Here is a 26,830-nt window from a genome sequence, read left to right as displayed (position 1 = left end):
AAGTCATTTTGTCCTCCAGTGCACGGTCGTCAACAGCTGTAGATGGCCATAAGGTACCCGTACCGACACTGACAAGGCTTTCAAGCTGATCATACAGTACGGTATACGGACAGTTCCGTGACCATCTGGGATTATGGTTTTACGGCCGTATACCATATACGGTATGGTGCGCAGCCCTATTACTGGCAGTAAAAATATTTAGTCAAGTTCGACGGATCCAAATTGGAAGTGCCTGTCATGTACAGTAGGAAAGCATCGTCGCTAGCAGACAAAAATAGTATACTATCAGCATTTTGATTGAGGATGAGAGGACTAAGTAGGCGGAAAGGTCGCACTGGCGGATGACTCCGACACGGAGTGATGACATAATGTTTCCCTTGTGGGTATGTTTTTCCCATGGCGGTTGGTCAGTCTATCGAGGCCTTAAAAATTTTTTCGACCTGATATGATTTTTTCGGTTTTTGCGACCCCCTTGGGAGTAATGATATAGATATACCCATGCCATAAATCTGGGCAAGTATTATATCCTCTCAAAAACATGCCAAATATATTATCACCCTTTCACACTGAGGTTCTACATAGAATTCTGCGATGATGTCTCGATTTTGGGTCTGGCTTTGTACTGCAAGTCAACTGAAAGTGAAATTCTGAGGTTTGTAGAGTTCTTTTGTATTTTTATAAAACATTCTTGTCTATTCATTGATTATTATATATATTCCGAGGGTGTTACTGCATTGGCATAGACTTATATTATTCATACAAACTCGAGGCTTGGTGTGAATGTGCCATCAGCGGCCGGTTCGGCGTCTCGGCAATGCCCGGATCTTTGCGGACCCAACACGGATGTTCTCAAAAAGTACTTGGGAATAGCTTCTTACAGTACAGCGACAAGTACTAGTAAATGCAGTTACACCTATAAGGATGCATAAAAGTGCCGGGAGATGGAGAAACAACTAGGTGTGTGCCAAACAGGTACCTGTTTTAGCTGATCTCCTGTAGTACCTGTATGCAGATAATTTTTGTACACTATAACCACGATATCTTCAAACCGGAATGTGTCTTGGTGTGCCAGTTCTTTTCATTCTGTTTTGTGACTTGATGTGTTTTCGACACTGCAGAGTCCTACTCTTGTTGCAGGGAAGTTCGGAACCTTGAAGGATGTCAGCGAACTAGGGTCCAGGGGCGCCGAGGGACTGGCGGCACATCGATGTTATGCTGCTCTTGCATTGCAGCATTGCTGGAGAACCCATACCTGCCACATGTATGCAGGTCCATGGCTCGGTTTTGAGATGAACGTGAGTTATGTGGGTCCTCGTCAGATATATCGTGCTCTCAAATTAGTTGGAGGAAAGTATATTGCATTAAAAGATTGCTCCGTCTTGGACGAGGTGGTACGTGCACCATTTTTGTGTTTTCACACTCGTGCTGACCTATTGCAGCTCGCGAAGCAGTCATAGAATAATCTTCGGACATGACAATCTCGCCCATGGCCGGACGATTCTTTGATTATGATGAGGGTCGTCATTAAGTGAGTAGATTCCTTTACCGTTTTATGTAGACACTCACCGAACCGTATTCCACAGGTTTACCTGATGTTCCATCCCCACGGGAGAGCGAAGTATACTACACGATAGGGCCAGAAATTAAACCGGTATGTGTATACAACTCGCTCTCTGCGCGACCGCTGATCTGATCTGATCTGTTGGCCAGCTATAACTCATTGTTTCACATCCACAAAATCTTTGATATACGTGCCGCTTTATGGCGCGTTGAACACTGAATTCGACCAAGATAATTGTCAATTGGGACTACCTCTTTCCGCTACCCAAGGTATGAACTCGATAATACCATTGTTATTATTGCCTCTGATGCACGACTAAACACAGAAGGTCTTAAGTCTGGTCACAGTGATACTGTGCATCGCATACAGTAAACATCTAGTAATGCAGCTTCTAACGCTTCCACAGATCCGTCATCCGGGAAGGTCAATATAACACTCGGAACCCTCGCGTTGCCTTCCCATGATTTTTGACTCTTTCTGCATCGTCCAATTGATCTTCCATTAGTTTCTACATCGAGCACCGGCAATGGGCATTTTTATAGGGTACCGGATATGGTCTTATAGACGCTCAAATCACAAAAGGCCCGGCCTGCAGGGGCGAGTATAAATTCATGAAATTTCTGTCGTTTGACTGACTCATTCCATTTACTGCAGTGTTCTGCCAATCCTCTATGAGCCTCAAGACATGATTCTAAGCGAAAAACAGATAAAGCTTTTGGTGCGCTGTCATTTCAGTTCCACTGCAGTAGCTAACAACCTACTTAGGTGCAGTACGACCACTACCCATGGCAAAAGTCAGTCTTGGACCAAGTCTTAGAATGGAACCCCGAAGATCGCTATCAACCGACTGGGGAAGGTGTCCGATGAGGGCTGGTCTCTTTACTCAGACTGGTGGAGACTTTTACGATCACGGCCGCCTCATCCTCATGTTCATGTATAACTTCCATTTTGAAGAACCGCACCCTCTCTTCTGGGATCCATCCTCGTGCGCCTCAGCAAACTTTGTGCTGAAGGCTGGACCCGAGGATTGCCATGAATGTTACTACTGGGAGGAGTCTGCTACGCAGCTGTGGGAGTTCTAAGGTGGAGTTACGTCTTTGCACGAATTCGTCCACGGGGAGATGTGGTTCGATGACAATCTCTTTTTTTGGGGCGTTTGAGAAGATCGAGACGAAGGGCCCTGATGAGGATGTGTTTTGGAAGGCACAGAAGATGCAGCGAGACCTTAGGTATTGGTCGCAGGCATTTCATGACCATCGCCTGGAGAAGGGTGTTGGTAGTGCTGACAGTCGTTCTTGATGATTTCCACAAGTATGCAGACGGAACTTTGGCCTCGCTTTGCATTACCTTTTACCTTTGAAGTTGGGCCCGACGTAACACACATGGTGATTTTCATGTTTCGTTCTCATTAGATTTGAGTTTCACAACTATTTCTCATATTTTACATCAATATATTACGTTCAAACATCAGAGAGAACCGCCTGTTAAGGCTGCTTCTTTATTTTTGGCGGTCAGTGTAGATAGAAAATGGTAGCAAAACAGATAATGTACATAAGGACTGAAGAAAAGCCCTACATATTCATCTGTTTAGGAAGTGTATACGATCCTCACTCTTTGACGAAGTTCATCCAGGTGATTTCTGTACTGTGGAACAAGCTCCACCTTAGACAGATCGATCTCCTCCAGGAAAACCCATTGGGGCTGGCCGTCATCACGGTCCTTTCCATTAACAGCCCCACCGCCAGCATCATCACCATCCCTTCGACATCGTGACTCAAGAAAGTCAAGGATGACTGGATCAGGGAAAGGTTGATGACGCCCTTGGAATAGAAGAATGCGGAGGTTCGGTAAAATGATGTCCTTCCCCGGCTGAATGGTGAGACTTTCGAAAAACTCGCTACAACGTCGTCCATCAATCACCAATGTGTTGACGTAAGGTACAGTTTCGAGAAATTGGAGAACTCGCTGAACGTTGTCAGGGCTCTCCATGGCATCCCGGATTATGAGCGTCGTAAGAGAATTCGGGAGCTGATGGGAGAGAGGAAAAGAGGGAATACTGCCATGGAAAATTTGAACCTTCAAAGTGGATAAAGATGGTAGGATGAGGATATTATTCTCGATGATCTTGGAAATTATCCCGGCACCTAAATTGTGCTCTTGTTCGGAAATGCGCAGGGATGTGACAGTAGGGAGAGTGATCTGTGGGAGTTCTGATGGATCCAAGGAGGTATGAGTTAGGCTTGTGATCTGTAATAGTTTCAGAGCCGTGAGCTTCTTGAGGCTGTCCCATTGATTTCTGTCTGGGGAACATCGTCGAAGTCAGATTGGACGAGTTGTCACTTCTGGATAAGGGAGTTGAGCGTCTGGCGCATTTCGATGATCTGTTGGTCCAGATTTGCTAGAGTAGCAGGCGCTTCGTCGACCAATAAGTGTAAAGCCATTTTTTCGGCTTCGACGAGCGGGTCGTTGCAACGTAAGAGATCTTTGATTCGGCCGTGAGATAGCGGCACTGGAGAGACTTTGGGGGGAAATGGATAAACATCAGGCGAGACAGAGACATCATTAAACGTACGAGAGGGAGTGGATTCCGAGTGGAGTGACATCTATACGGCAGAAAGAAAGTCAGAAATATAGTAGGCAGTATTTTACAACTGACTCAACGAACGTTTGGATTTGAGAATGAAATACTGCTTTTCCCACTAGTAAAGCTGAAGCGTTGATTTCTGGAGTAGCGACGCTGAATAGAGTTGAAAATATCTGAACAAAAGTGATTGGCTTGATCAAAGCTCCGGGAGAAAGGGGAACGAATTTTCACTTTCGAAATGGACGCCAACTTCACCACGTGACTTTACGCTGTTAGCGGTCATTGGTAGACAACTTTGATATCTTCCTTTGGCGGTTGTCAAAGAGGGTCTTCAACTTCAAATATATATTGAACTATCAGCACATTTATATTAAGTAGACTGGAGATTGTTATCTCAGAGATTCATTGATTCTCTAACATATCAGATTCCATCGCTTTCTATTCCTTCCTATCTCGCTTGCAAGACCTTCTTCAGATCACTGACCATCGATAGCCGCGACCATCCCACGTTCAGTTGCAACTTGGATGCCTCTCCGAGTCATCGACCACCGTGACGCATCACCGATCTGTCTTTCCGTAAAATGATACAGATCTCAGAGATAATCTTATCATCTGCTCTCTCCCCGCTGAATTCGTCCAGGCCGCGCGTTCCCTACGTGCTGCTACAGGCGGAACACCCCTTTGACTTGGTGCTTAATGGATCTGCCGTTCAACACAATGTAAGGAACCCGGCCCGGTCCATCCATGACCACATGCACTTTAGGGCAGGGTTCGTACGATTTACTCAAATTATAATTTTACCGCGAGCGCCTATCATTCCATTTTTCCCTCTTGGACCTAGCGATAAGGAAACAGAAGCACACTCTAAATCTGATACTCAAGGCTGCCAGCGCCATCTAAGAACGATGCAACATATGGCCTTGGGTCTCGTTCTAGGTCTCTTTCATGCTATGTATGACATCCTCCAGAATTTCACGAGAAATATGATCGAAATAGCGGCACCCAATTTATCGTACCACAGAGACCAGATAGCATCCACTGCTTATCGTCGTTGTCGTCCTAACACTACCAGCAACGTAACTACGTTCATGGTGAACGATATTCCTATCGCTGATCCATCTGTTCTCTAGACCACTCTTATGTACTCCCTTCCGCAGGAACTCATCGACGCCATCATTGATGAAATACATAACGATTCAGACGCCAGGATTGCATGGCGCACCCTCAAATCGTGTGGCCTCGTCAGCAGGATTTTTGTCCGAAGAACTCGAGAGCACTTGTTCCGAGAGATCACGATTCGGTCGATTCACGAGGATCAAAAATTCCTTGCACGCTCACAAGTCCACTCGTTTGTTACGTCCCTTACCATTAAATTTCAATCCCGGATTCGCTATGGTGGATATTGCACGATATCCACCCTAACGGAATTTCCTTTCCTCATCGGCGTGCTCCCCAACGTCAATAAAATCAAGCTCTGTGGGATGGACTGGAAATCCCTATCTCAGAGATTCATCGATTCCCTGGCATCGCGCTCCTTCGTATCCATCACCCTTATGCATACGCATTTTCCTGATTCCAATGCTTTCTATTCATTCTTATCCCACTTACCCAACCTTCGTCAGTTCTCCTGCTTCAAGACCACGATCGATGACAACGACCGTCCTCCCTTCAGCGCTAATTTCGATGCTTCCCATCGGCCGCGTATCACTGAACTATCTCTCCGGAAAATGAATCAGATACCAGCCATGATTTTATCGCCTGCTCTCTCCCCTGTGAATCTGCAGAGCCTGCGTATTCTTGACGTCTTTCTAGACGAAATTGGCCAGTTTGATCAGGCGCGGCGGTTCATGGGCTTGACTGCACAATCCCTCGAAGTGCTTCGCGTCTCACAATTAATAACACCGCCACCAGGTATTACGTGCTCTGTTTCTCCGGGATGATCACTCGCTGATGCATTCCCTTACAGATCAGTCCCAGCATCTCCCTATTGAATGCTTGAAATCTATCATAATCGAGATAAAGGATTGTCGTCTAGACGTCTTCAACTGGTGGATTGAACATTTCGAGAGGTACCCAGCTATGCAATGCTCCTGTGTACACCTTTTTGTCTGCGTAACGACAAATCAGGTTAAAAAATTAGCGGACTACACTGGTTGGAAGAGATTGGATATCGCTCTATCTCGGACTTCCATCCGCTCGCTTGTTGTCACTCTGCTCGTGACAAGCGCTAAGACACGAGCCTCGAAGCATTCCCCAATGAAATCCGTCATCAGAGAAAATCTCCCTATTTTGATGAGTCACCAGATTGCGCGTGTTCAGGTTGGTTTGTACAAGAATGGTACGTGAGTTATTTATATATACCGAATTGTGACGACTGACTGACTCTTCCTGGCTTTCTTAGAAGTTGTAGGCGGAAATTTCCACATATTCTAAGAGAATATGTTGAGCGATATCTTACATCTGAGTATTCGCGTCTCGCCTATTTTATTCCTGTAACCATGAATTTCCTCGAAGGATCGGCAATCCGGGCCGGACCTTTAGGACCCGTGTCCATGTTGAATCCACGTTGCACAACGCCTTTCTCGCTTGAACCATCACCTGAAGTAACAGCAGAATACCCAACTCACCCCGGCTCACCCCCACTGTAAGGATCAACTTTGTCTGTCGTTTGTTCCAAAATAGTGCGCGGTGTCTTCGGAACATATAAGGATTAGGCGCCCTCTGATGCTCTAGACTTTATTAGTTACTATTAATCATAGAGAAGGTGGAGACACAAACCGCCAACACCAATGCATCAATCGCATTCAATGAGTCATTTTAGCCAAGACGATCCAGCAATCCAGCACCCAGACGGTGACGATCCTCCGCTGATTCCTATCAACTTGTGCGCCGACGACATGCTGCTGCGTCTTCCTCTCGCTGACTCGTTCCATCCGGTTGTCCTTTCCTAGTATCGGAACTTCCCTCAGTAAACCTTTCGGGTAAACGTTTATCCACGCTGTCCCCTCTAAGGCCTTGTGACCCACTTTTGATGGGTGTGCCTCCATGACGATAAGCGCCTCCCCCGCAGGCTTCGTCTTGGGACCCTTGTGGCGTCGGTGCCCACACACACTGAGAGCCGCGGGCGGCAAACACGACTGTTCCGACCCTCCTCCGGTGATCCCTTCTTTGCGCCAAGTCAACACCCTCGGAGCCGCAACCCGTATATAAAGGACGTAATTGCGCGTCACAGCCCTTGACTCACACCACCGCGGGGTATTTTCAGAAGGTAAGGCTCTCAGCTCTGTCTGGCATTCGAAGCTTGAAAACCTGACTTTTTTTTCGCGTAGCCATGCCCGCCATTTACATCGCCAATGTCTCCAATGCTGGCGAGGACGATGGGTATAACCTCAGTTGGCCGGTGCTCACAGCCATCATAGTGTGCACTAGTGCGTCCCAGTCTACCCTTTCTCTGCTAGGATTCGTACTGACTTTCGCGTGCACAGTCCTCTTCATTCTATTGCTTCTAGGGTTCACCCTAGTGTGGCGCTACCGTCGGACCTTCCAACGCCGTCCTCCTCCCAACCCTTACACAACTACCGAGCTCGCACGCTCGCCTATCCAACCTCCAGAACGCGCCTACGCTCCTAAGCGGACGTTTTCTCAGTGGGAACGCTCTCATGGATAGCCCTCCGTGAACGGTTAACTAGGATGGCTGCCAGGCTACCCCCACTGTCCTAGTTACATATCCATCCCATCATGGACCCTTCGCATAATATTTATGGCCATCGAATGCTTTCGTTACCTTGAAAATTCCCGTCCCTCTCCTCGCCATTCTATGTACACTTTGCATTGTGCTCTACCTAGTATCCGTTAGCATCATCCATAATACCTACATATGTATCATTCCAACCCACACCTGGCATCAATACATCCTCATCGTTACCACTGCTACTCCCTGCTTATTGGTTCATGAGATTCGGAGCGCTTAGGATAGATTAGAAGTGATGAGAAACGCCAAGTCGCTGGGCTTGGGAAACGAAGTGGAAGGGCCATCAGATATGAATCAGTGTTCGCTATCGCGCATATAACTGTAACCCTTTCATTGAGTGTGTGTGAATAGCTTGGCTTAATACTGACGTGAATGAGTGTGCCTGAAGAGGCCTGAAGCTACGCGTCAAGGGCACGTGAAATATGACTCGTTCTCAATGCTGCGGGGTAGAAGCTCGGAAGTTTGTTCGACACGTTTGGAGAGTGTCGTAACAAGACACGACTGCGCATGGATTTCGCCTCGAAGTCGTTGTTTCATAGCGCCTCACAACAATAAGTAAATCTGCAGTGCTGCAATCCAAAGCGAAGACAGTACCTACTTGGGTGCTGCGCAGTGCATCATTCATGTCCCTGGTACTTATTTAATACACCAGGCAAATTTTAACAAATACCTAAGAAAACAAGTTCGAGAATTCATCACGGCTTACTGCATATTCCAAAATAACATTCTCATTCGTTGGCAATTGGAAGCCATTCCGAAAGGAACATAATCGAGTTGATACACGCACCAGATTGGTATCAGTCCTGACTAGAACTTCTCAGACTCAAACTATGCCCGAAATGACCGAGGCAAGGCCCAAGTTTGGCTTGGGCAGGACTCGAAGCCTGGCGAGGAATATAGAAACGTCATTCGCACTCTGTGGTCTCACGTCGGGGCTAATTTGAAAAGTAAAAGTTAATTCACAGCGAGGTCAAATTGCCGTCTACGTACTTGTGGGAATCATCAAGGACGGACGATCAGCACTATCAGTATCCTTCTCCAGGTGCTGGTCATGGAACACCTGCGACCAATACCGAAGCTCTCGCTGCATCGTCTCCGCCTTCCAGAACCCCTCCTCATCAGGGTTCTCCTTCTCAATCTTCTCAAACGCCTCGAAAAAGAAATGGTACGAACCCTGCCCTAAAGTGCACGTGGTGTTGAAAGAGGAACCGGCCCAGACCCGTATCCCCGCCAACACAATAAAGGTATCGACACAGAGTTTCAGCACCACGTCAAGATCGACGAAACAAATATGGATTGGAGGAAGTGCAGGAATATAATGGAAAAGCTCTCGAAATGCCCGATTCACCACTTGATTGACGTTGAAGATACTGAGCTCAATACATAAATTAATACCACCAAGGTTATAATCCATGACCCCGATAGAGAATATCTTTCAAGTGTTGAATGGGAAACACTCGGTCCGATGACTGGCCTATCGAGACATCATCAGTGGGTGATCGTCCAGGGAAAAGCGAACGTGTAATACCTTCTGGCAGGGTTTGAAATCATGAGACGTCGAGGGATTGCTTAGTCAAGTCCATTAAGCGCCGTGACAGATCAAAGTCTCCCTCCACGAGAACACGCAGTCTGGGAAAATTCGGCGGGGAGAGAGCGGGCGACAAAACATCGCTGGTATGTGCGGGTGCCTCATTTTGCGGAAAGACAGATCGGTGATGTGTAGCTGACGAGAACTATCAAAATTAGTGCTGAATGGAGGATGGCTGTTGTTGACGATTCATGAAGCAGAAGATCTGATAAAGGTCAGGCGAGACATATAGGATCAGTGGAGTGTGTGCATGAGAGTGTAGGATCGAAATGAAGTTACTCCAACCCGTGTGTAATTTGCACAGTGGCTCCTCTCTGACCCGGTTAGTTGTCGAGAGAGTTTCATCAATTATCTAGGAAAGCCGGAGAATGTCAGTCGACAGCACTAAACAACTCGCATACCATCGTACATGCCAATCTGAACGCGGAAAACCGTGGGACTCATCAAGGCTGGAAGATACCGAGTGGGGTGAAATCTGGTTTGAGGGCTCTTCAATAACTGAGGACCTGGTGGCGGAGATATCAACAGCGAGCGAGGTGCGGGACAGAATAGAATCAAGGTCCCTTCGGGCAGCGTAGTTCGTCTGATAAGTGGATGAGGAAGAGCATCGCATGACAGGGTAGCTCTCGATATGACCTATCCACCAATTGAAGATACATATTTTCTAGTGTTGAATAGAAAGAAAATTGGACCGGTCTGTAGAGATATCAGCAGCGGGTGACCATCTCGGAGAAAGCGGACATGTAATAGGCGTTTGAAATTGTGACTTCAAGCGAGCGCATCATAAGCGCCGTGGTGCTCCTCCTCTAGCAACACGTAAAGAACACGCAGCCTGAACGAATTCAGTCTGAGAGAAGTGAGTGACAGAACGATCTCCAGTGTCTGCCTCGTTTTATGGAGAAACAGATCGGTAATGCATGGTCGACAAGAAGCATCGAAATAAGCGCTGAATGACGGACGGTCGTTGTTATTGATGGTCATCATGAAGCAGGAGATTTGGGCGAGCGAGATAGGAAGGGTTAGAATCAGGAAATGATTGTGCTCTAGGGTGATGGATCGGAAAGAATGCGACGCGAGAATCAATAAATCTCTGAGATAACGATCTTCAGTCCATCCCAGAGAGCTTGATTTCGATTAGATGCAACGTAGAGCAGGGGAATCCGTTCTGGTGGACATCGTATGCGCCCGACGGACAGTGGTGGGTTAACGGTCTTGATAATTGTGAGGATTGTCAAAGAGGACGAAACATGGAACGAGGAATAACATAAGGCAAGATATTCTTCGTACTGGCGGTTGGGGCAGATAGTACTATCTGGCAGGAGTTGGTGTCTGGTTCTTGGAATGAACATTTTACAGGGGCCATAGAACGCTGCGTAAATGCCCTAACCCGCCTGGCTGGTCATTATCGAACTCCTTGATGATGGTGTCGATTACTTCCTGTGGTAGAGTATATGTTAGCGATGCCATCTAACGGGAATAAATATAAGATGCTTCCGCATCGTGTAAGCGTAGTAGACAGCTACCTTGGTGGTGATTGGGAACAAGAATCTGATCTCAGATATCCGGACCGTAGTATCCTCTGAGTTCGCTTTCAAACGGGAGTTTCATCGGTAATCTGGGTTTCTCCTAACAAAAAACAAGTCAGGATACGACCGAAGATAAATTGGAGATAACTCGCGGCTTCCCAGTTCGAGCGAGCGAGGATGTGTCCTGACATGAAATTACCGTAAACGTGTGTTAACAACTTGAATCTGGTCACTGAGTACCATTGTTCTGTGTCCATTGCCGTAACTTGAAATATATCACGGATTTCGTCGATTAATCTGCCATGGCTCCCGCTCAATTCTTATCACGGTTGGCTCGTAGAGTGAGGAGTCACAGACACGATTTGTGTTCACTCGACAGGTCAAGTTCAATGTCCACGTAGGATGGTGGCAAGAGCAATGTTTGTTGTCACTTGTCACCGTAAAACAACTGATGCCGAGAACCGCCGCGGCCCTCGTGGGAAAGCTAAATGGGTTCCGGACCGTTGGGCCGAGCAAGATTGAGATTTCTGATTTTCGCACTGGCAGCGGCACTGCGAAGTGAGCATCAACTTTCAAACAGGTAAAACAGGCCTACTGCTCTATCAAGATGACTTTGGCTTATTTCTGGACTGCATTGTATCTCGTAGCGTGTAGTCCTATCGAAATGAACCCCCTTCCCGGGCACAGTCGTGGTAACCGAATGATCCGAATCAGCACCACTCGCGCTCCGAGCAGATCTCTGAGTATTATCAGCTGGAAAGTCTTGATTTCATGTCTCTATTTGAGTACCTGGATAAAATATTGCTGGATATAGAGAGGTTATATTACTTGCTTAGTGCCAGTCTCCTCTTAGGCGCCCAAGAATTGATCGAGGTAGTATTCACGAAAAGAATTGCACGGACGTTTTATTTCTCCTTCAACCGCATCCAAAAAATCACAATTGTATCATATTTCTGTACCTTATCATTCTATTCCCAATTATTTTGTAATCCTTCACCTTGTATCATTGTTTTCTGATATTTCTCTTATTTAGTTTCCAGTTCAATAAATGCATAAATACTCGTGTCCATAAATGAGGGGATAGCAGTACCAAAATACATTATACATAGGATGTTATAGCAGAAAGTATTTTGATAAACATGGACTCATCATTGTCCCGCTGAGTATCCATTCGTCCGAAAAGCATCAAAACTATTCAACGGAAAATCCTCCTTCTTCTCCTTCCGGTTCCTAAACACCAGGTTGAACAGCATCCACGGCCACAGAAGGCGCATCCAAAATGTAGCTCCAGAGTCAAAGAAGTATTTACTCTGGAAAGCCATTACGATCCATATTGTTAGCAACGTCAAGGGAGCAGCAACTTCAAAGTAATGTGGTAGACTCCCTTTGGCCTGGGGGCCAATGAGCTCTCGAACATTCATTCCAAAAATAGCCTAGAATAGTGATGGTCAATAGTATTTGGGCAAGCGTGATCTGGAACACATACGGCAACGAAAGAAGAGGGAAGAAAGATCATAGTGAGGTAGGATATTTGTTTCATCTTGAATGGAATCAGTTATCCGAACTAGCCGACCAGAGGATGAGACATACCGCCGCGCTGTCCCTTACAGCAGCCTCAGTTAACTCCTTCACGCGTTTACTGTCGTTGATATTGACGCTGCTGAACACCTGGTAGTAACAGCTCCGATCAGCTAGGTCAATTGCGCTAACAGACCCACCACTTACTAAATTCATGACATTTTTAAGCCGCTTATCCTGCATGCGCCGGCTCATCTCCAGTCGGTCGATTTCCGAAAGCAGATTTCGACATTCCTTCTCCAGTAACGTCCGACTAAGTTGCTTTTCTTCTTCGGGTAGATTGTCCATAGCGGGATTGGGGGTTTTGTGTATGAAGTCAACGGCTTTTCTCATATCTTCCAATAAAGAAGAATGATGTAGATGATGCGCTCGGATAATGTGCAGTTCCCGTGTGAGAAAGATGTTTGAAGGTTCTAACACACTGGTTTCCTGGTGTGAGGTAAGAACCGTCGTCGGACACTAATGTGGAGGGGACGTACTAGCCAACAAATGTGTGCATATAACGCCTCAAGTGCCTCATCCCAGGCATACATGGCGTGCCAAATGAATGTCAGTAATACAAAAGTAGGATCCGGAGATCGTTGGAATATATTTTGCCAGTACACACTTTGACCTAAGAAGTTGTGAGCAGAGGAACGATGATTTCGAAGTCCAGGTGCCACCTGCAAAGCGTATCCGTTCGTGAAGGTATGGGGCAGACGTTGCCTCGCGATCAGAATTATGATATGATATGAGGGTATTGCCATCTACGTTTCGAATAAGATGGACTGCGAGGAGATCGAGCACTAAGGAGCAGCCATCGCCTGGAAAAGATGAATGAACTAGGGAACGACACGTTGCTAATCCGAGTGCTTACCGGACCGTAGGACCAAAGGGGCTTGGGTATTGATTACTTGTTCACCTGCTCAGAAGTGCCGTTCAGGGGATAAATCGAATCACCGAAAACAATACTCACGAGCGAGAGTATCTTCGCTAGTTGTTGATGACTTGGAAAGAGTCGAAGAATGGTCGCTTGCAACGACCGCATCCATGGTTTTGAGGAATGTTAACGTGATAGTGATATCTACCCATAGCTGATGGGTAAATACAAATGTCACAAACTGGAGCTGAACTTACGGTCTCCCCTTCCCGGCTGAACATCTTCCTGGAAACGCGATGGTATCCATGATAGTGATGATGAGAAGAAAAACGGTTCTATATTGTATCTAAAAATACGCGCCGGTCAGTTAAGCAATTGAATGGACGGGAACCGAGCGGACTTTGCACCAAGCATTTGCAACACTGGCCCTGACATGTTTTCAACAAATAGCGCCCGGACACGCGTGCTCGCCGGCCTCTGAACGGACCTTAGATGATGAAGCATGGGCTCGAGAGTAGGACACGTACGTGTTGGTGAATGAGAACTCCCCAGAAACTATCCTTCGTTTCTTCTGTAGCCTCGTGCTTCCCTGAGTCCATGAAATAGCCGCGGTTGTCAACGTCAACATGATGAATCGTGCATGGAATGTCCTGGTCGTAGTCTTTAATAGCATAAAGTATTTGGCTACGTCTGACTTGAGAAGGGGTCCAGTTCGGGAAACGAGACTGAGGATAGCCTCTCCAACAACCGTCGCAGTTGATGTGGTCGCACAGTTCTGGAATAGGGGGCGCCTCTGATCTGAGCTGTTTTTCATCAACTTCTGCAAACAAATCTTAAATAAGTTACTCAATCGTTGCAACATCGAGTCCTGGACAAAGATGACGTACCGTCGTTAAGATTTATCCAAGGCCTTCAGCAGGGTCAGTTCGCGACTTCAGCATAAAGAATGGACGTTTCCTACCAAGGAGCAGAGGGTCCTGAGTGCCGGTGGGAGGGCGGGAGCCTTTTCACCACAAAACCGTGGCTGGCGGGTCGTATACGTCGGCGAAGAGACGACATTGGTAGTAGAAAAGTGGAGCTATAGCCTCTGCCAATGACCTACGCTGCCTAGAACGTCAAAGTTAATGACTGTTACAATTCAGGTCGCTACAAGCCCACCTGCCATCTTTTCGTAGAGATGGTGAGTGATAAGCGCCCTGGTGGTGGCTAAGGGCCGGCATGTGTAACGACAATGGCCTGACTTTGAAATGTTTTGATCTTTACCTCCGTCTTCGTCGTCGTAGGCGCTTAATGATGGCGTCAACGTTGTAGAGGGCCCTAGTGCCAAGATTGAGCAAAGCAAGTCAAGCGTAGCCGGTGTAGATCTCACTGACCCATAATGCATCAGAAATTCTTCGTCGTCGTTTTGGTCCCGGTTGTCGTATTTATCTGTCTGCCAGCTTCGAGAAACGTGCGCATTACCTCAAACATTGTATCCTTGACCTTGATGATCACCGTGCAAGATTTTCTTTTACCCAGATTGCTGTTGAGAACGGAGTTACATATAACCCCGAGTGTAGAGCCAGGTATGTGCCAGTGCCCTTCTCAAGGCGATACAAACTTCAGCAACTCTTCAGACCATCGTACAGCCGGCAGTCAAAGTTTACTTGACGGTAAATTCGTTTGACGTCGACGCGAAACGTTGAAAAAATTATGATGCTGGTGTAGAGACAAAAATGCCTGAATCCTCCAAATACCCGGTAATACTCGGGAATACCGGGTATCACTCGGTATTCCCCGGTAATGGCCGGTAATGGCCGGTATTGCCAGGTATTACGAAGTATTTAACTTGTTCTTTCCCCTGCTCATCACTACGTCCACGAAACTTAACATTGACAAGAAAAGGAGACAGATACGCACCATGATACTCGACAGTCGACCAAATCTTCTCAGCAGCATCGCCAGGATAGACTTCCAGTCCCCTATGGACCCGAGATTTTATGCAGCCCTGTTGATGGAAACGCTCTGGTGTCAGACGTCGCGGCCACGGCGGCCTGTGCTGCTGAGCAGAAGAAAGTAACGAGGATTCCTGAGTGTCGCGTCGGAGGGCTGAAGATAGGGTGAGAGATGGCTGGCGGCGCATCTATTCCGATACGACATGTCGAAATGTCGAAGGAGGAGATCAACAGAGTTGCCGGCGGCTTCTGCCAGGACCCGATGCTTGCCGGGCCGTTTCTTGTTGAGACCCCGGTGACTTACCTTGAGCAATCATACCAATGCTATCTCGCCGTGACTCAGCGATACCCTTGTACATATTCCTGGCCCTCTTTCCTACATAAATGCTATATACTGCAGTGTAGCCAATTCAAAAACTCGCAGTTGATTTTTTTCGGTTCCGAATTCGAAAGGGACTGGTCCCGAAGATCATCGGAGAACTCTGAGTCTGCGCTTCGGAACGACTCTCATTGAAGCCCGCCATCATGCCTTTCTGCCATGAGTCATCTGAGTCGGCAGGACCCGCTAACACGCGCCTCACGAGCTTCGAAGCAATGACCTACACTATTCTTGTTAGATGAAAAACTGGAGAGATATATATAAACATGCCCTTACAATTCCGGCGAGGGAATAAAAGTAATCGACTGAACTAACGTTGTGAGAAAAGAAGGCTGTGGAAGGGCCGGAAGGCTTGTGTCGTTCTTCATCTCTTTGAATGCACGACGCACGGTCATATAGTGCAGCGGTCTAAGATGACAGTCTTGAGTATCTTCACAACACGCTTATGTTGTGGTCTTCTCGCTAGATCCAAGAGGGAAAAATGAACTGATAGGCACGGGCAGATACAAACAATAATGGTAAAATTTTCGTTGGAACGATTCGCCGCACATGTTGATGGAAATCAGCGGAGGATCCTTACGACCTGGGTGCTTGGCTAACATGACGCACAATGCGATTGATGCATCATTTGTGTCGCCAGCTTCTCCGTGAGTAATAGTAATGTCTCGAGCATCGGAGGGCGCCTAATCCTTAGATGCACCGAGGACGCCGCGCGCTACTTGAGAACAAGTGAGAGACGAAGCTGAACTTCACACAGCGGGCAGTGAGCCGGGAAGACTTGGGCACTCTGCTGTGGATGAGGTAAGTGAGAAAGGTGTTGTGCAAAGTGGATTCAACGTGGATGTGGTTAAGCTAAAGGACCAGCCCAGATTGCCTAATCCTTTGGATCCTCTCAGAAAATACGCGATTACTCAGACGCAAGATAACGCTCAACATCGTCCCTTAGTCTAGAAGGAAATTTCCGCCTACAGCTGCTACGAAAGCCAGGAGGGGTCAGTCAGTTGAGTATATATATAAATAGCTCACTTATGTTTCTTGTAAAAATCAACATGAACGCGCACGATCCCCCGGCTCATCAAGATAGGAAGATTTTCCTCAACGGCGGATTTCATCGCGGAATGCTCCGATGCTAGTATTGTATTACTCGTAGCGACGAGAGTAACAACAACTTGAAGCGAGCGGATGGAAGTCCGAGATAGAGCGATATCCAGTCTCTTCCAACCAGCGTAGTCTGCTAATGTGCGAACCGGGTTTGTGAGTACGCAGACAAAGAGGTGCATAGAAGAACATTGCATAGCCGGGTACTTCTCGAAATGTTCGATCCACCAGTTGAAGACAACTAGGCAAGAATCACATGTCTCGATCATGATGGATTTCAAACGATCAATGGGGAAATACTGGGACCGATCTGTAAGGATATCATCAGCAGATGTTCGTCCCGAAGAAAGAGAGCACGTAATACCTGCTGGTCGTGTTAATAATTGAGAGACGCGAAGAACCTCGAGAGAATGCGCAGTTAGGTTCATCAGTCGATGCGCCTGATCAAATTGGCCAACTTCCTCTAGGAACACGTCAAGAACACGCAGTCCGCTTAAATTCACAGGGGAGAGAGCAGGTGTCGACAGCATAGCTGTTATCTGATTCATTTCACGGAGAGACAGCTCGGTGATACGCGGCCGATGAGAAACATCGAAATTAGCGCGGAATGGAGGACGATCACTGCTATCGATGGTCGTTTTGAAGCAGGACAACTGACGCAGGTTGGGTGAGTGAGATAGGAAAGAATAGAAAGCATTGGAATCGGGAAAATGTGTATGCATAAGGGTGATGGACATGAAGGAACTCGATGCTAAGGAATCGATGAATCGCTGAGATACAGATTTCCAGTCCATCCCGCAAAGCTTGATGGTATTGAGGTTGTGGAGTGCGTCAATAAGAGAAGGAAGCTCCGTTAGGGTGGATATCATTTCATAGCCTCTAACGTGGGGCCGACGACTCTGGAATATGATGGTGAGGGATGTGGTGAACGAGTGGACTTGGGAGAGGGCAAGAAGTTCCTGACACTCAGGGATCGACCGAATCGTGATGTGGCGGAATAGGTGCTCTCGTGTTCTGCGGAGGAAGATCCTGCTGATGAGGCCGCACGATTTGAGGGTGCGCCGGGCGGTCTTTGGGTCCGGATCGCTGTGGATCTCATCGATGATGGCGTTAATGAGTTCCTGAGGAAGGGAGTATATCTCGAGAGCAGATCAGCGATAAGAATATCGTTCATCATGAATGTAGTTACCTTGCCGGTGGTGTTAGAAGGATAAGCATATTCAGCTATCTGGACAGATATACTGGGTGCTGCCATTTGGATTAAGTTCCTTATGGCTTCCTGGAAAATGTCATGTCAAATATAAGAGCCCTAGAACGAGACATACGATCATGCGTTCCATCGTACTAAGATGGAACTGGCAACCTTGAGTATCAGATTTAGAGTGCGCTTATTCTGTGTCCTTGTCATTAGGTCCAGGGGGGGGAAATGGAATGATAGGCACGTGTGGTAGAATTTTAGTTTGAGTAAATGGTACGAACCCTGCCCTAAAGTGCACGCGGTCATGGGTGGACCGGGCCGGATTCCCTACATTGAACGGCAGGTCTGTTAAGCGCCAGATCAAAGGGGTGTTCTGCATGTAGCAGCACGTAGGGAACATGCAGTCTGGACAAATTCAGCAGGGACGACAAGATTATATCTGGGATCTGCATCATTTTACGGAGACAGATTGGTGATGGGTGGTCGACGAGAGGCATCCAAGTTGGCACTGAACGGGGGATGGTCGTGGTTACCGATGGTCAGGGATCTGACAAAGGTCTGGCGAACAAGATAGGAAGGAATAGAAAGCGCTGGAGTCTGAGATGTTAAAGAATCAATGAATCTCTGAGATAACAATCTACAACCCTTTCCATACTCACGAGTCTACTTGATATAAAGGTACTGCTAGTTTAATATATATTTGAAGTTGAAGACCCTCTTGGACAACCGCTAAAGCAAGGTATCAAAGTCGTCAGCCGATGACCGCTAACAACGCAAGGTCACGTGGTGTTGGCGTCCATTTCGAAAGTGAAATTCGTTCCCCTTTCTCCCAGAGCTTTCATCAAGCCAATCACTTTCGTTCAGATATTTTCACCGCTATCCAGCGTCGCCACCCCAGCAGTCAACGCTTCAGTTTTACTGGTGGGGAAGCGGTATTTCATTCTCAAATCCAAACGTTCGTTGAGTCAGTTGTAAAATACTGCCTACTACATTTCTGACTTTCTTTCTGCCGTATAGATGTCACTCCACTCAGAATCCACTCCCTCTCGTACGTGTAATGATGTTTCCATCCTGCCCGATGTTTATTCCGTTCCCTTCAAAGCCTCTCCAGTGCCACTATCTCACGGCAGAATCAAAGATCTCTTACGTTGCAACGACCCGCTCGTTGAAGCTGAAAAAATGGCTTTACACTTACTGGTCGATGAAGCGCCTGCTACTCTAGCAAATCTGGACCAACAGATCTTTGAAATGCGCCAGACGCTCGACTCCCTTATTCAGAAACGACAAGTCGTCGAATCTGACTTTGACGATGCTAAAACGATTCTTCATTCCATACGTTCAATGCCGCCGGACGTTCTAAAAGAAATTTTCGCACATTGCGTGCCTAATTGGGATGAAATGATTTCTGAATCACCAGGCCCTGGCTGCGATTAACTTCATCCTCGCTGGGGACCATGGGCGAGTTCTCATGTCTGCAGAACATGGAAATATATCTCCCTCTCACATCCACGCTTGTGGACATGTATTAGACTTGACTTCAGAAAGTATGGAGCACTCAGTATGAGAGCTGTCATGACAAAAGTCGCCCTTTTGCTTGAAAGATCCAAGGACATGGATCTATTCGTGGCGTTAGTATCGCCAACGATGTCTTTGTCTGACCATCCTACATTTGCTTTGCTCGATCTCAGTGCACCACGGTGGAGAAAGCTCATAGTTTATATCCCCCGGCCTTGCCTGCGAGTGCTGTCCGGTACTTCATTTAGCCGCCTCCAAGTCCTGTTTGGTACGGCAATGCCTACAAATCAGGATGATGTCGACACTCCAGTCAATACATTCCAGACGGCACCTTCTCTGCGGTTTGTCAGCATAATGAGTCATGAAACTTGTGATTCACTCCCTCTTCCTTGGTCCCGCATCGAAACCTATGACTGCAATTCCCCGAACAGAAATCAATGGGACGGCCTCAAGAAGTTCACGGCTCTGAAGCTATTACAGATTGCAAGCCTAACTCATACCTCCTTTGATCCATCAGAACTCCCGCAGATCACTCTCCCTACTGTCACGTCCCTGCGCATTTCCGAATTCGTTGACCATCCACCTAGGCAGAGATCTTCGGGGTTCGGGGTTCCACTCTAAACTTGGTCCAAGACGGACTTTTGCCATGGGTAGTGGTCGCACTGTTCCTGTGTATGTTGTTAGCTACTGCAATGGAACTCAAATGATAGCTCACCAAAAGCTCTATCTGTTCTTAGCTTCAAATCATGTATTGAGATTTGCGGGCGATTGTTAGAACGCTGTTGATAATAGGAATGAGTCATTCGAACAACGGAGGTACCGTGAATTTATACTTGCTCCGGAAGGTCGGACCTAGCGAAATTTGAGCGGCGATAAGACCAGATTGCGGTACCTTCTAACAGCGTTCTTTGCTGGTGCTCGATGGAGCAACGCTTGGAAGATCAGGCGGACGACCCGGACAGAGTCAAGGATCGTGAGAGGACAACGCGAGGGCTCGGAGCCTTAATTTGGCCTTCCCGGATGACAGATCCGTGCAAGTCTTTGACCGTATGCGATACACAGTATCACTATGACCAGCTTAGAGACTTTCTGTACTTAGTCGCGCATCAGAGGCAATACCAACAATGGTATCATCACGTTCGTACTTAGGCTGAAAGCAAGAGGAAGTTCCAATGACGGTTATCCCAGTTGAACTGGAACTGAAGACGCCATAAAGCGGCATACATATCAAAGGCTTCGTGGATGGAAAGGTATGAGCCATTATACTGCGCAAGAGGTTGGATCAGAGGTCATACGAAGAGCGAAATAGATACAGGTATTGGTTTGCTTTCCAGTCTCATCATCTGGTATACTTCTCTCTCCCACTAGAGCATGACAGCGTGTAAACCTACGCAACATGTTTCGGTTAGCATCTACATAAACAGGCGAAGGAATCTACTTACCGTTCGTCATAATCAGAAATCGTTCGGCTACCAGCGAGGTTGTCATGGCTGGCGATCATTCGACGACTGCTTCGTGGGCTGCAAGAGGTCAGCACAAGTGTGGAAGCGCAGAAAATGGTACACGTACCATCTCTATCATGATGAAGCGGTTTTCAGTGCAGCATAATGTTCTCAGGCCGGTTCGAGAGCACCCTATATCTGCCAAGGACACGCGTCTCTCACGGTCACCCCAAGATCGAACCATGGACCTGCATATATGCGGCAAGCACGGGTTCTGCAGCAACTCTTCGACGCGAGAGCGCACAGTCCGCGGCGTAACATCGATGCACTGCCAGTCCCTTGGCTCCTGGGCCTAAACCCTTAGTCAGATATTGCTTAGATAGCAGAATGAATACTACGTACCGGCGAGGAGCACCTAAATTCGCTAATATCTTTCAAGGTTCCGGACTTTCCTGCAGCAAGATACATTACAGGAGGACTCTGAAGTGTTGAAAACGGGTTAACTCAAGAAACAGAATAAAAGGAACTGGCGCACCAAGACACCTTCCGGTTTGACGATGTCGTTTAAATCTGAGAATTTGTCCGATAACAAGCCTTTCCCCTACAGACAAACGTCACGGTCGTGGTACAACAGAAACCGAGGTAAATGTAGCTCACAGTCATACAACTGCTCAGTTCTTCCTCGAAGCGATACATGTCTAATATGAAATAATAATACGTGCGTGTTAATAAGACAGAGGTGGATGTCGCACCATGATATAGTGATGCTCGCAGGTCGAGTGAATCATCTCAGAAGTCTCGGCAGGATAGGCTCCCATTCTTCGATGGTTCCAAAATTCTACGCAGCCTTGTCGCATTCGGGGTACGGCGGCCAACCGCCATCGAGGAGAGAAGCGTAACGAGGATTCATGAATGTCGCGTCGGGAGGCTGAAGACAGCACAATCCACGACTGGCGGCATTTCTATTGCTGTATGGCGCGTCGAAATCGCGAACGTGGTGGTGGTAGGAGATCAACAGAGTTGCCGGCGGCTTCTGCTGATGCCTTCCGGGCCGTTCCTTGTTCGGACCCCGGTTATTTACCTCCACCAAGACCAATGCTGTCTCACCGTAACTCAGCCAAAGGGTACATGTAGCGTACATTCGCCTCGTTCGACAGGACGATCGTCGCAATCATTTTAAGATGAACAATGTCCGTATGCCCACAAGTGGGAGCTGGGAGCGTTTTCTTTCCTTAACGTTGGAAGACCGGAGCTCTGCAAGGAATGGATACTATCAAAGAGCTACGCTGAAGAAACAATCCAGAGCCTGCAATAATGCATGTCGTCTTGCTATTTCAAGGACGAGCCGGCGCCGACAACTTGACACGAACCTGTATTTTTACTTCTTTCCATCACCGTCGTAGCTAGGGACAACCTAGCCTTCGCTCTTCGGTGAAGAGCACAAGATGTCCATGCTGCTCAAAATTGGTAGCATTACGGTCCGTTTGTTGTTCTCTCCTTACATGTAGTTACAGCAGCATTCATTCGCTAGCTGGACGGAGCTTGGAGAACTCTGGATCTGAGCTTCGAAATGCCTATCATTGAGGCCCGCCGCCGTGCCTTCCTGCTACGAGTCATCGGAGTGGGCAGGACCTGCTAAGACCCGCCTCACGAAGAGTTTCGAAGCTATGACTTATGCTATTCTTGTTAAATGAAAAGCTGGAGGGACATATAGACATACCCTTGCAATTCCGGCGAGGGAATAAGAGTAATTCCTCTCTGTGAATGTAACACGCACGGCCTATCGTCAGAACGCGCTTATGTTGTGGTCTTCTCGCTAAGTCCAAGAGGGAAAAATGAAATGATAGGCGCGGGTAGATACAGGCAATAGTGGTAAAAATTTCGTTCCAACGACTCGCCTCACAAACCGATAGAAATCAGAGGGAGATCCTCACGGTCTGGGCGCACGATCAATGCAGTTGATATTGCATCATTTGTGTCGCCAACGCCTCCATGAGTAATACTAAAGCCTCGAGCATCAAAGGGCGCCTAATCCTTCTATGTTCCGAGGACGCCGCGCATACTTGGAACAAGCAAGAGTCGTTGAAGCTGAACTTCGCACGGTGGGCGGTGAGCCGGGATGATTTAGGCACTCTGCTGTTGATGGGGTAAGTGAGAAAGGTGTTGTGCAACGTGGATTCAACGTGGATGTGGTTAAACTAAAGGTCCGGCCCAGATTGCCGAACCCTTTGGATCCTCTCAGAAATTTATAGATACATATGCGAATACTGAGACGCAATATAATACTCAACATTGTCCCTTAGTTTAGAAGGAAATTTCCGCCTACAGCTGCTACGAAAGCCGGGAGGAGTCAGTCAGGTGAGTATATATACAAATAGCTCGCTTACGCTTCTTGTACAAATCGACATGAACACGCGCGATCCTACGGCTCATCAAGATAGGGAGATTGTCCTCGACTGCAGATTTCATTGCGTTTTGCTTCTTGAATAGTATTATATCACTTGTCGCGAAGAGTATAACAACAAGCGAGCGGATGGAAGTCCGAGATAGAGCGATATCCAATCTCTTCCAACCAGCGTAGTTTGCTAATGTGCGAACCTGATTGGTGAGTACGCAGACAAAGAGGTGCATACAAGAGCATTGCATGGCTGGGTGCTTCTCGAAATGTTCGATCCACCAGTCGAAGACAGCTAGGTGAAAATCATATGTCTCAATCATGATAGACTTCAAACGTTCAATGGGGAGATACTGCAATCGATCTGTAAGGATATCATCAGCTAATGTTCGTCCCGAAGAAAGATGGCACACAATACCTTCTGGTCGTGTTAACAATTGAGAGACGCGAAGAACTTCGAGAGAATGCGCAGTTAGGTTCATCAGTCGATGCGCCTGCTCAAATTGGCCAACTTCGTCTAGGAACACGTCGAGAACTCGCAGGCTCTGCAGATTCATAGGGGAGAGGGCAGGCGACAATAGCATAGCTGGTATCTGATACATTTTCCGGAGAGACAGCTCGGTGATACATGGCCGATGAGAAGCGCCGAAGGGAGGACGATCATTGCTATCGATGGTCGTCTTGAAACAGGAGAACTGGCGGAGGTTGGGTGAGTGAGATAGGAAAGAGTAGAAAGCGTTGGAATCGGGAAAATGTGTGTACATAAGGGTGATGGACACGAAGGACCGCGATGCCAGGGAATCAATGAATCGCTGAGATAGGGATTTCCAGTCCACATCGCAGAGCCTGATGGTATTGACGTTATGGAGCACATCAATAAGAGAAGGAAGCTCGGTCAAAGTGGATATTGTTTGACAGCCTCTGCCGCCGGGCACAGGACTCTGGAATATGATGCTGAGGGATGTGGTCAATGAGTGGACTTGGGATAGGGCAAGGAGTTTTTGACATTCGGGAATCGACCGAATCGTGATGTGGCGGAATAGGTGCTCTCGTGTTCTGCGGACAAAGATCCTGCCGATGAGGTTGCACAATTTCAGGGTGCGCTGGACGGTCTTTGGGTCAGAGTCGTTATGTATCTCGTCGATGATGGCGTCAATGAGTTCTTGTGGAAGGGAGTATATCTCGACAGCAGATCAGCGATAGGAATATCATTCACCATGAATGTAGTTACCTTGTTTGTTGATAGTGTTAGCACGATAAGCATTTTCAGATATCTGTAACGAGAGATCTGGTGCTGCCATTTGAATTACAGCATGATCCTGGAGAATATCATGTTATACATAGTACGAAAGAACTCTAGAATGAGACGCACCGCCATTCCAAGATGGCAGCTTTGGGCGAGCGAACTTATTTTGTGGTCTTCTTGTAGGTTCAAGAGGGAAAAAGGTCCAGGCAGATGCAGACAAGTATGGGAAAATTTTAGTTTGAGTAAATGGGACGAACTTGCCTGCCCTAAAGTGCACGTGGTGAAAGAGCGACAGGCTGTGTTGAACTGCTTGCATAATCGGTTCTCCTTGCCAACAGGAACAATAAAGGTATCGACACACAGAGATTGAGGCATAATGTCAAGGTCGACCAAACAGATGTAGATTGGAGGAAGTGCAGGTAATATAATGGAATAGATCTCGAAATGCCCGATTCACTGAGCTCAATACGTAAATTAATACCACCAAGGTTATAATCCGTGACCCCGATGGAGATATCTTTCAAGCATTGAATGGGAAACACTCGGACCGATGACTGGTCTATCGAGACATCATCGGTGGGTGATCGTCCAGGGAAAAGTGACTGGCGGCGCTTGAAATTGTGAGACGTCGAGGGATTGCATAGTCAAGTCCATTAAGCGCAATGCCAGATCAAAGTGGTATTCCCCCTCTACGAGAACACGCAGTCTGGGAAAATTCGGCAGGGTCCCCATTTTGCGGAGAGACAGATCGGTGATGTGTAGCTGATGAGAAGTATCAAAATTAACGCTGAACGGAGGGTGGCTATTGTTGTCGATTCATGAAGTAGAAGATCTGATAAAGGTCAGGCGAGACATATAGGATCAGTGGAGTGTGTGCATGAGAGGGTAGGATCGAAATGAAGTTACTCGAACCCGTGTGTAATTTGCACAGTGGCTCCATCTCTGACCCGGTTAGTTGCCGAGAGAGTTTCATCAATTATCTAGGAAAGCCAAGGAATGTCAGTCGACAGCACGAAACAGCTCGCATACCATTGTACATGTCAATTTGAACGCGGAAACCATGGGACTCATCAAGGCAGGAAGATAGCGAGTGGGGGGTGAAATCTGGTTTGAGGGCTCTTCAATGACTGAGGACCTGGTGGCGGAGATATCAACAGCGAACGAGGTGCGGGACAGAATACAATCAAGGTCCCTTCAGGCAGCGTAGTTCGTCTCGGCTCGAAAGTTGTATCTGGATGCGTAGATGAGGAAGAGCATCGCATGACAGGGTAGCTCTCGATATGCCCGATCCACCAATCGAAGATACTTTGTTTCGAGTTTTGAATAGAAAGATACTCGGACCGGTCTGTCGAGATATCATCAGCAGGTGACCATCCCGGAGAAAGCGGACACGTAATGGGCGTTTGAAAGTGTGAGACCTCAAGCGGGTGCATGATAAGCGCCGTGGTGTTCCTCCTCTAGAAACACGTAAAGAACACGCAGCCTGAACGACTTCAGTCAAGAGAGAAGTGAGTGACAGAACGATCTCCGGTGTCTGCCTCGTTTTATGGAGAAACAGATCGGTAATGCATGGTCGACAAGAAGCATCGAAATAAGCGCTGAATGACGGACGGTCGTTGTTATTGATGGTCATCATGAAGCAGGAGATTTGGGCGAGCGAGATAGGAAGGGTTAGAATCAGGAAATGATTGTGCTCTAGGGTGATGGATCGGAAAGAATGCGATGCGAGAATCAATAAATCTCTGAGATAACAATCTTCAGTCCATCCCAGAGAGCTTGATTTCGATTATATGTGACGTCGAGAAGGGAAATCCGTTCTGGTGGACATCGTATGCGGCGAGGGAATAAAAGTAATCGACTGAACTAACGTTGTGAGAAAAGAAGGCTGTGGAAGAGCCGGAAGGCTTGTGTCGTTCTTCATCTCTTTGAATGCACGACGCGCGGTCATATGTTGCATCGGTCTAATATGGCAGTCTTGAGTATCTTCAGAACGCGCTTATGTTGTGGTCTTCCCGCTAGATCCAAAAAGGAAAAATGAAATGATAAGCGTGGGTAGATACAGACAATAATGGTAAAATTTTTATTTGAACGATTCGCCGCACATGTTGATAGAAATCAGTGGAGGATCCTTACGACCTCGGTGCTTGGCTAAAATGACGCACAATGCGATTGATGC

At 47.3% G+C, this 26,830-nt stretch overlaps 9 protein-coding genes across 9 annotated transcripts; 5 read left to right on the top strand and 4 right to left on the bottom strand.

Annotated features, from left to right (window-relative positions):
* Positions 1-3,057: 3,057 nt before the first annotated feature.
* EV420DRAFT_1749537 (uncharacterized protein) lies at positions 3,058-4,428 on the bottom strand (the record flags this gene model as incomplete). The annotated part of the gene is made up of 5 exons (XM_060480285.1): positions 3,058-3,857; positions 3,902-4,079; positions 4,134-4,164; positions 4,227-4,318; positions 4,377-4,428. The coding sequence occupies 5 exons, from the start codon at positions 4,426-4,428 to the stop codon at positions 3,149-3,151; spliced, it is 1,062 nt and encodes a 353-aa protein (XP_060328621.1). The 3' UTR covers positions 3,058-3,148.
* Positions 4,429-4,973: 545 nt separating this feature from the next.
* On the top strand, positions 4,974-6,578 carry EV420DRAFT_1765798 (uncharacterized protein; the record flags this gene model as incomplete). Its single annotated transcript, XM_060480843.1, has 4 exons — positions 4,974-5,221; positions 5,276-6,056; positions 6,112-6,483; positions 6,547-6,578. The coding sequence occupies exons 1-4, from the start codon at positions 5,051-5,053 to the stop codon at positions 6,576-6,578; spliced, it is 1,356 nt and encodes a 451-aa protein (XP_060328620.1). The 5' UTR covers positions 4,974-5,050.
* Positions 6,579-7,476: 898 nt separating this feature from the next.
* Positions 7,477-7,812, top strand: EV420DRAFT_1645124 (uncharacterized protein; the record flags this gene model as incomplete). Its single annotated transcript, XM_060477738.1, has 2 exons — positions 7,477-7,573; positions 7,631-7,812. The coding sequence occupies 2 exons, from the start codon at positions 7,477-7,479 to the stop codon at positions 7,810-7,812; spliced, it is 279 nt and encodes a 92-aa protein (XP_060328619.1).
* Positions 7,813-12,023: 4,211 nt separating this feature from the next.
* EV420DRAFT_1765795 (uncharacterized protein) lies at positions 12,024-14,506 on the bottom strand (the record flags this gene model as incomplete). The annotated part of the gene is made up of 13 exons (XM_060480842.1): positions 12,024-12,443; positions 12,497-12,550; positions 12,601-12,678; positions 12,736-13,017; positions 13,068-13,201; positions 13,251-13,391; positions 13,445-13,489; positions 13,544-13,651; positions 13,705-13,793; positions 13,848-13,924; positions 13,975-14,267; positions 14,335-14,357; positions 14,409-14,506. 13 exons carry the CDS (start codon positions 14,504-14,506, stop codon positions 12,159-12,161), a joined length of 1,707 nt encoding a protein of 568 aa, XP_060328618.1. The 3' UTR covers positions 12,024-12,158.
* A 213-nt stretch (positions 14,507-14,719) lies between these two features.
* On the top strand, positions 14,720-15,161 carry EV420DRAFT_606128 (uncharacterized protein). The gene has a single exon (XM_060482779.1). The coding sequence runs from the start codon at positions 14,826-14,828 to the stop codon at positions 15,111-15,113; it is 288 nt and encodes a 95-aa protein (XP_060328617.1). The 5' UTR covers positions 14,720-14,825; the 3' UTR covers positions 15,114-15,161.
* Positions 15,162-16,514: 1,353 nt separating this feature from the next.
* On the bottom strand, positions 16,515-18,317 carry EV420DRAFT_606008 (uncharacterized protein). Its single transcript, XM_060482778.1, has 5 exons — positions 18,184-18,317; positions 18,048-18,137; positions 17,223-17,997; positions 16,787-17,168; positions 16,515-16,734 (listed from the first exon to the last, which is right to left on the bottom strand). The coding sequence occupies exons 1-5, from the start codon at positions 18,196-18,198 to the stop codon at positions 16,668-16,670; spliced, it is 1,329 nt and encodes a 442-aa protein (XP_060328616.1). The 5' UTR covers positions 18,199-18,317; the 3' UTR covers positions 16,515-16,667.
* Positions 18,318-19,011: 694 nt separating this feature from the next.
* On the top strand, positions 19,012-19,643 carry EV420DRAFT_605977 (uncharacterized protein). Its single transcript, XM_060482777.1, has one exon. It carries the CDS (start codon positions 19,074-19,076, stop codon positions 19,488-19,490), a length of 417 nt encoding a protein of 138 aa, XP_060328615.1. The 5' UTR covers positions 19,012-19,073; the 3' UTR covers positions 19,491-19,643.
* EV420DRAFT_605949 (uncharacterized protein) lies at positions 19,448-20,375 on the top strand. Its single transcript, XM_060482776.1, has 2 exons — positions 19,448-20,243; positions 20,309-20,375. The coding sequence occupies exon 1, from the start codon at positions 19,617-19,619 to the stop codon at positions 20,190-20,192; it is 576 nt and encodes a 191-aa protein (XP_060328614.1). The 5' UTR covers positions 19,448-19,616; the 3' UTR covers positions 20,193-20,243; positions 20,309-20,375.
* A 2,863-nt stretch (positions 20,376-23,238) lies between these two features.
* EV420DRAFT_605909 (uncharacterized protein) lies at positions 23,239-25,090 on the bottom strand. Its single transcript, XM_060482775.1, has 5 exons — positions 24,781-25,090; positions 24,640-24,727; positions 23,827-24,589; positions 23,401-23,772; positions 23,239-23,344 (listed from the first exon to the last, which is right to left on the bottom strand). Exons 2-5 carry the CDS (start codon positions 24,670-24,672, stop codon positions 23,313-23,315), a joined length of 1,200 nt encoding a protein of 399 aa, XP_060328613.1. The 5' UTR covers positions 24,673-24,727; positions 24,781-25,090; the 3' UTR covers positions 23,239-23,312.
* Positions 25,091-26,830: the final 1,740 nt, after the last annotated feature.

This window comes from Desarmillaria tabescens (assembly GCF_030435595.1).
Source record: "Desarmillaria tabescens strain CCBAS 213 chromosome Unknown EV420scaffold_27, whole genome shotgun sequence".
Classification (NCBI taxonomy): Eukaryota; Fungi; Basidiomycota; class Agaricomycetes; order Agaricales; family Physalacriaceae; genus Desarmillaria; species Desarmillaria tabescens.
The sequence above is the reverse complement of the archived record's forward strand: the minus strand, read 5'-3'. Positions and strand labels throughout refer to the sequence as shown.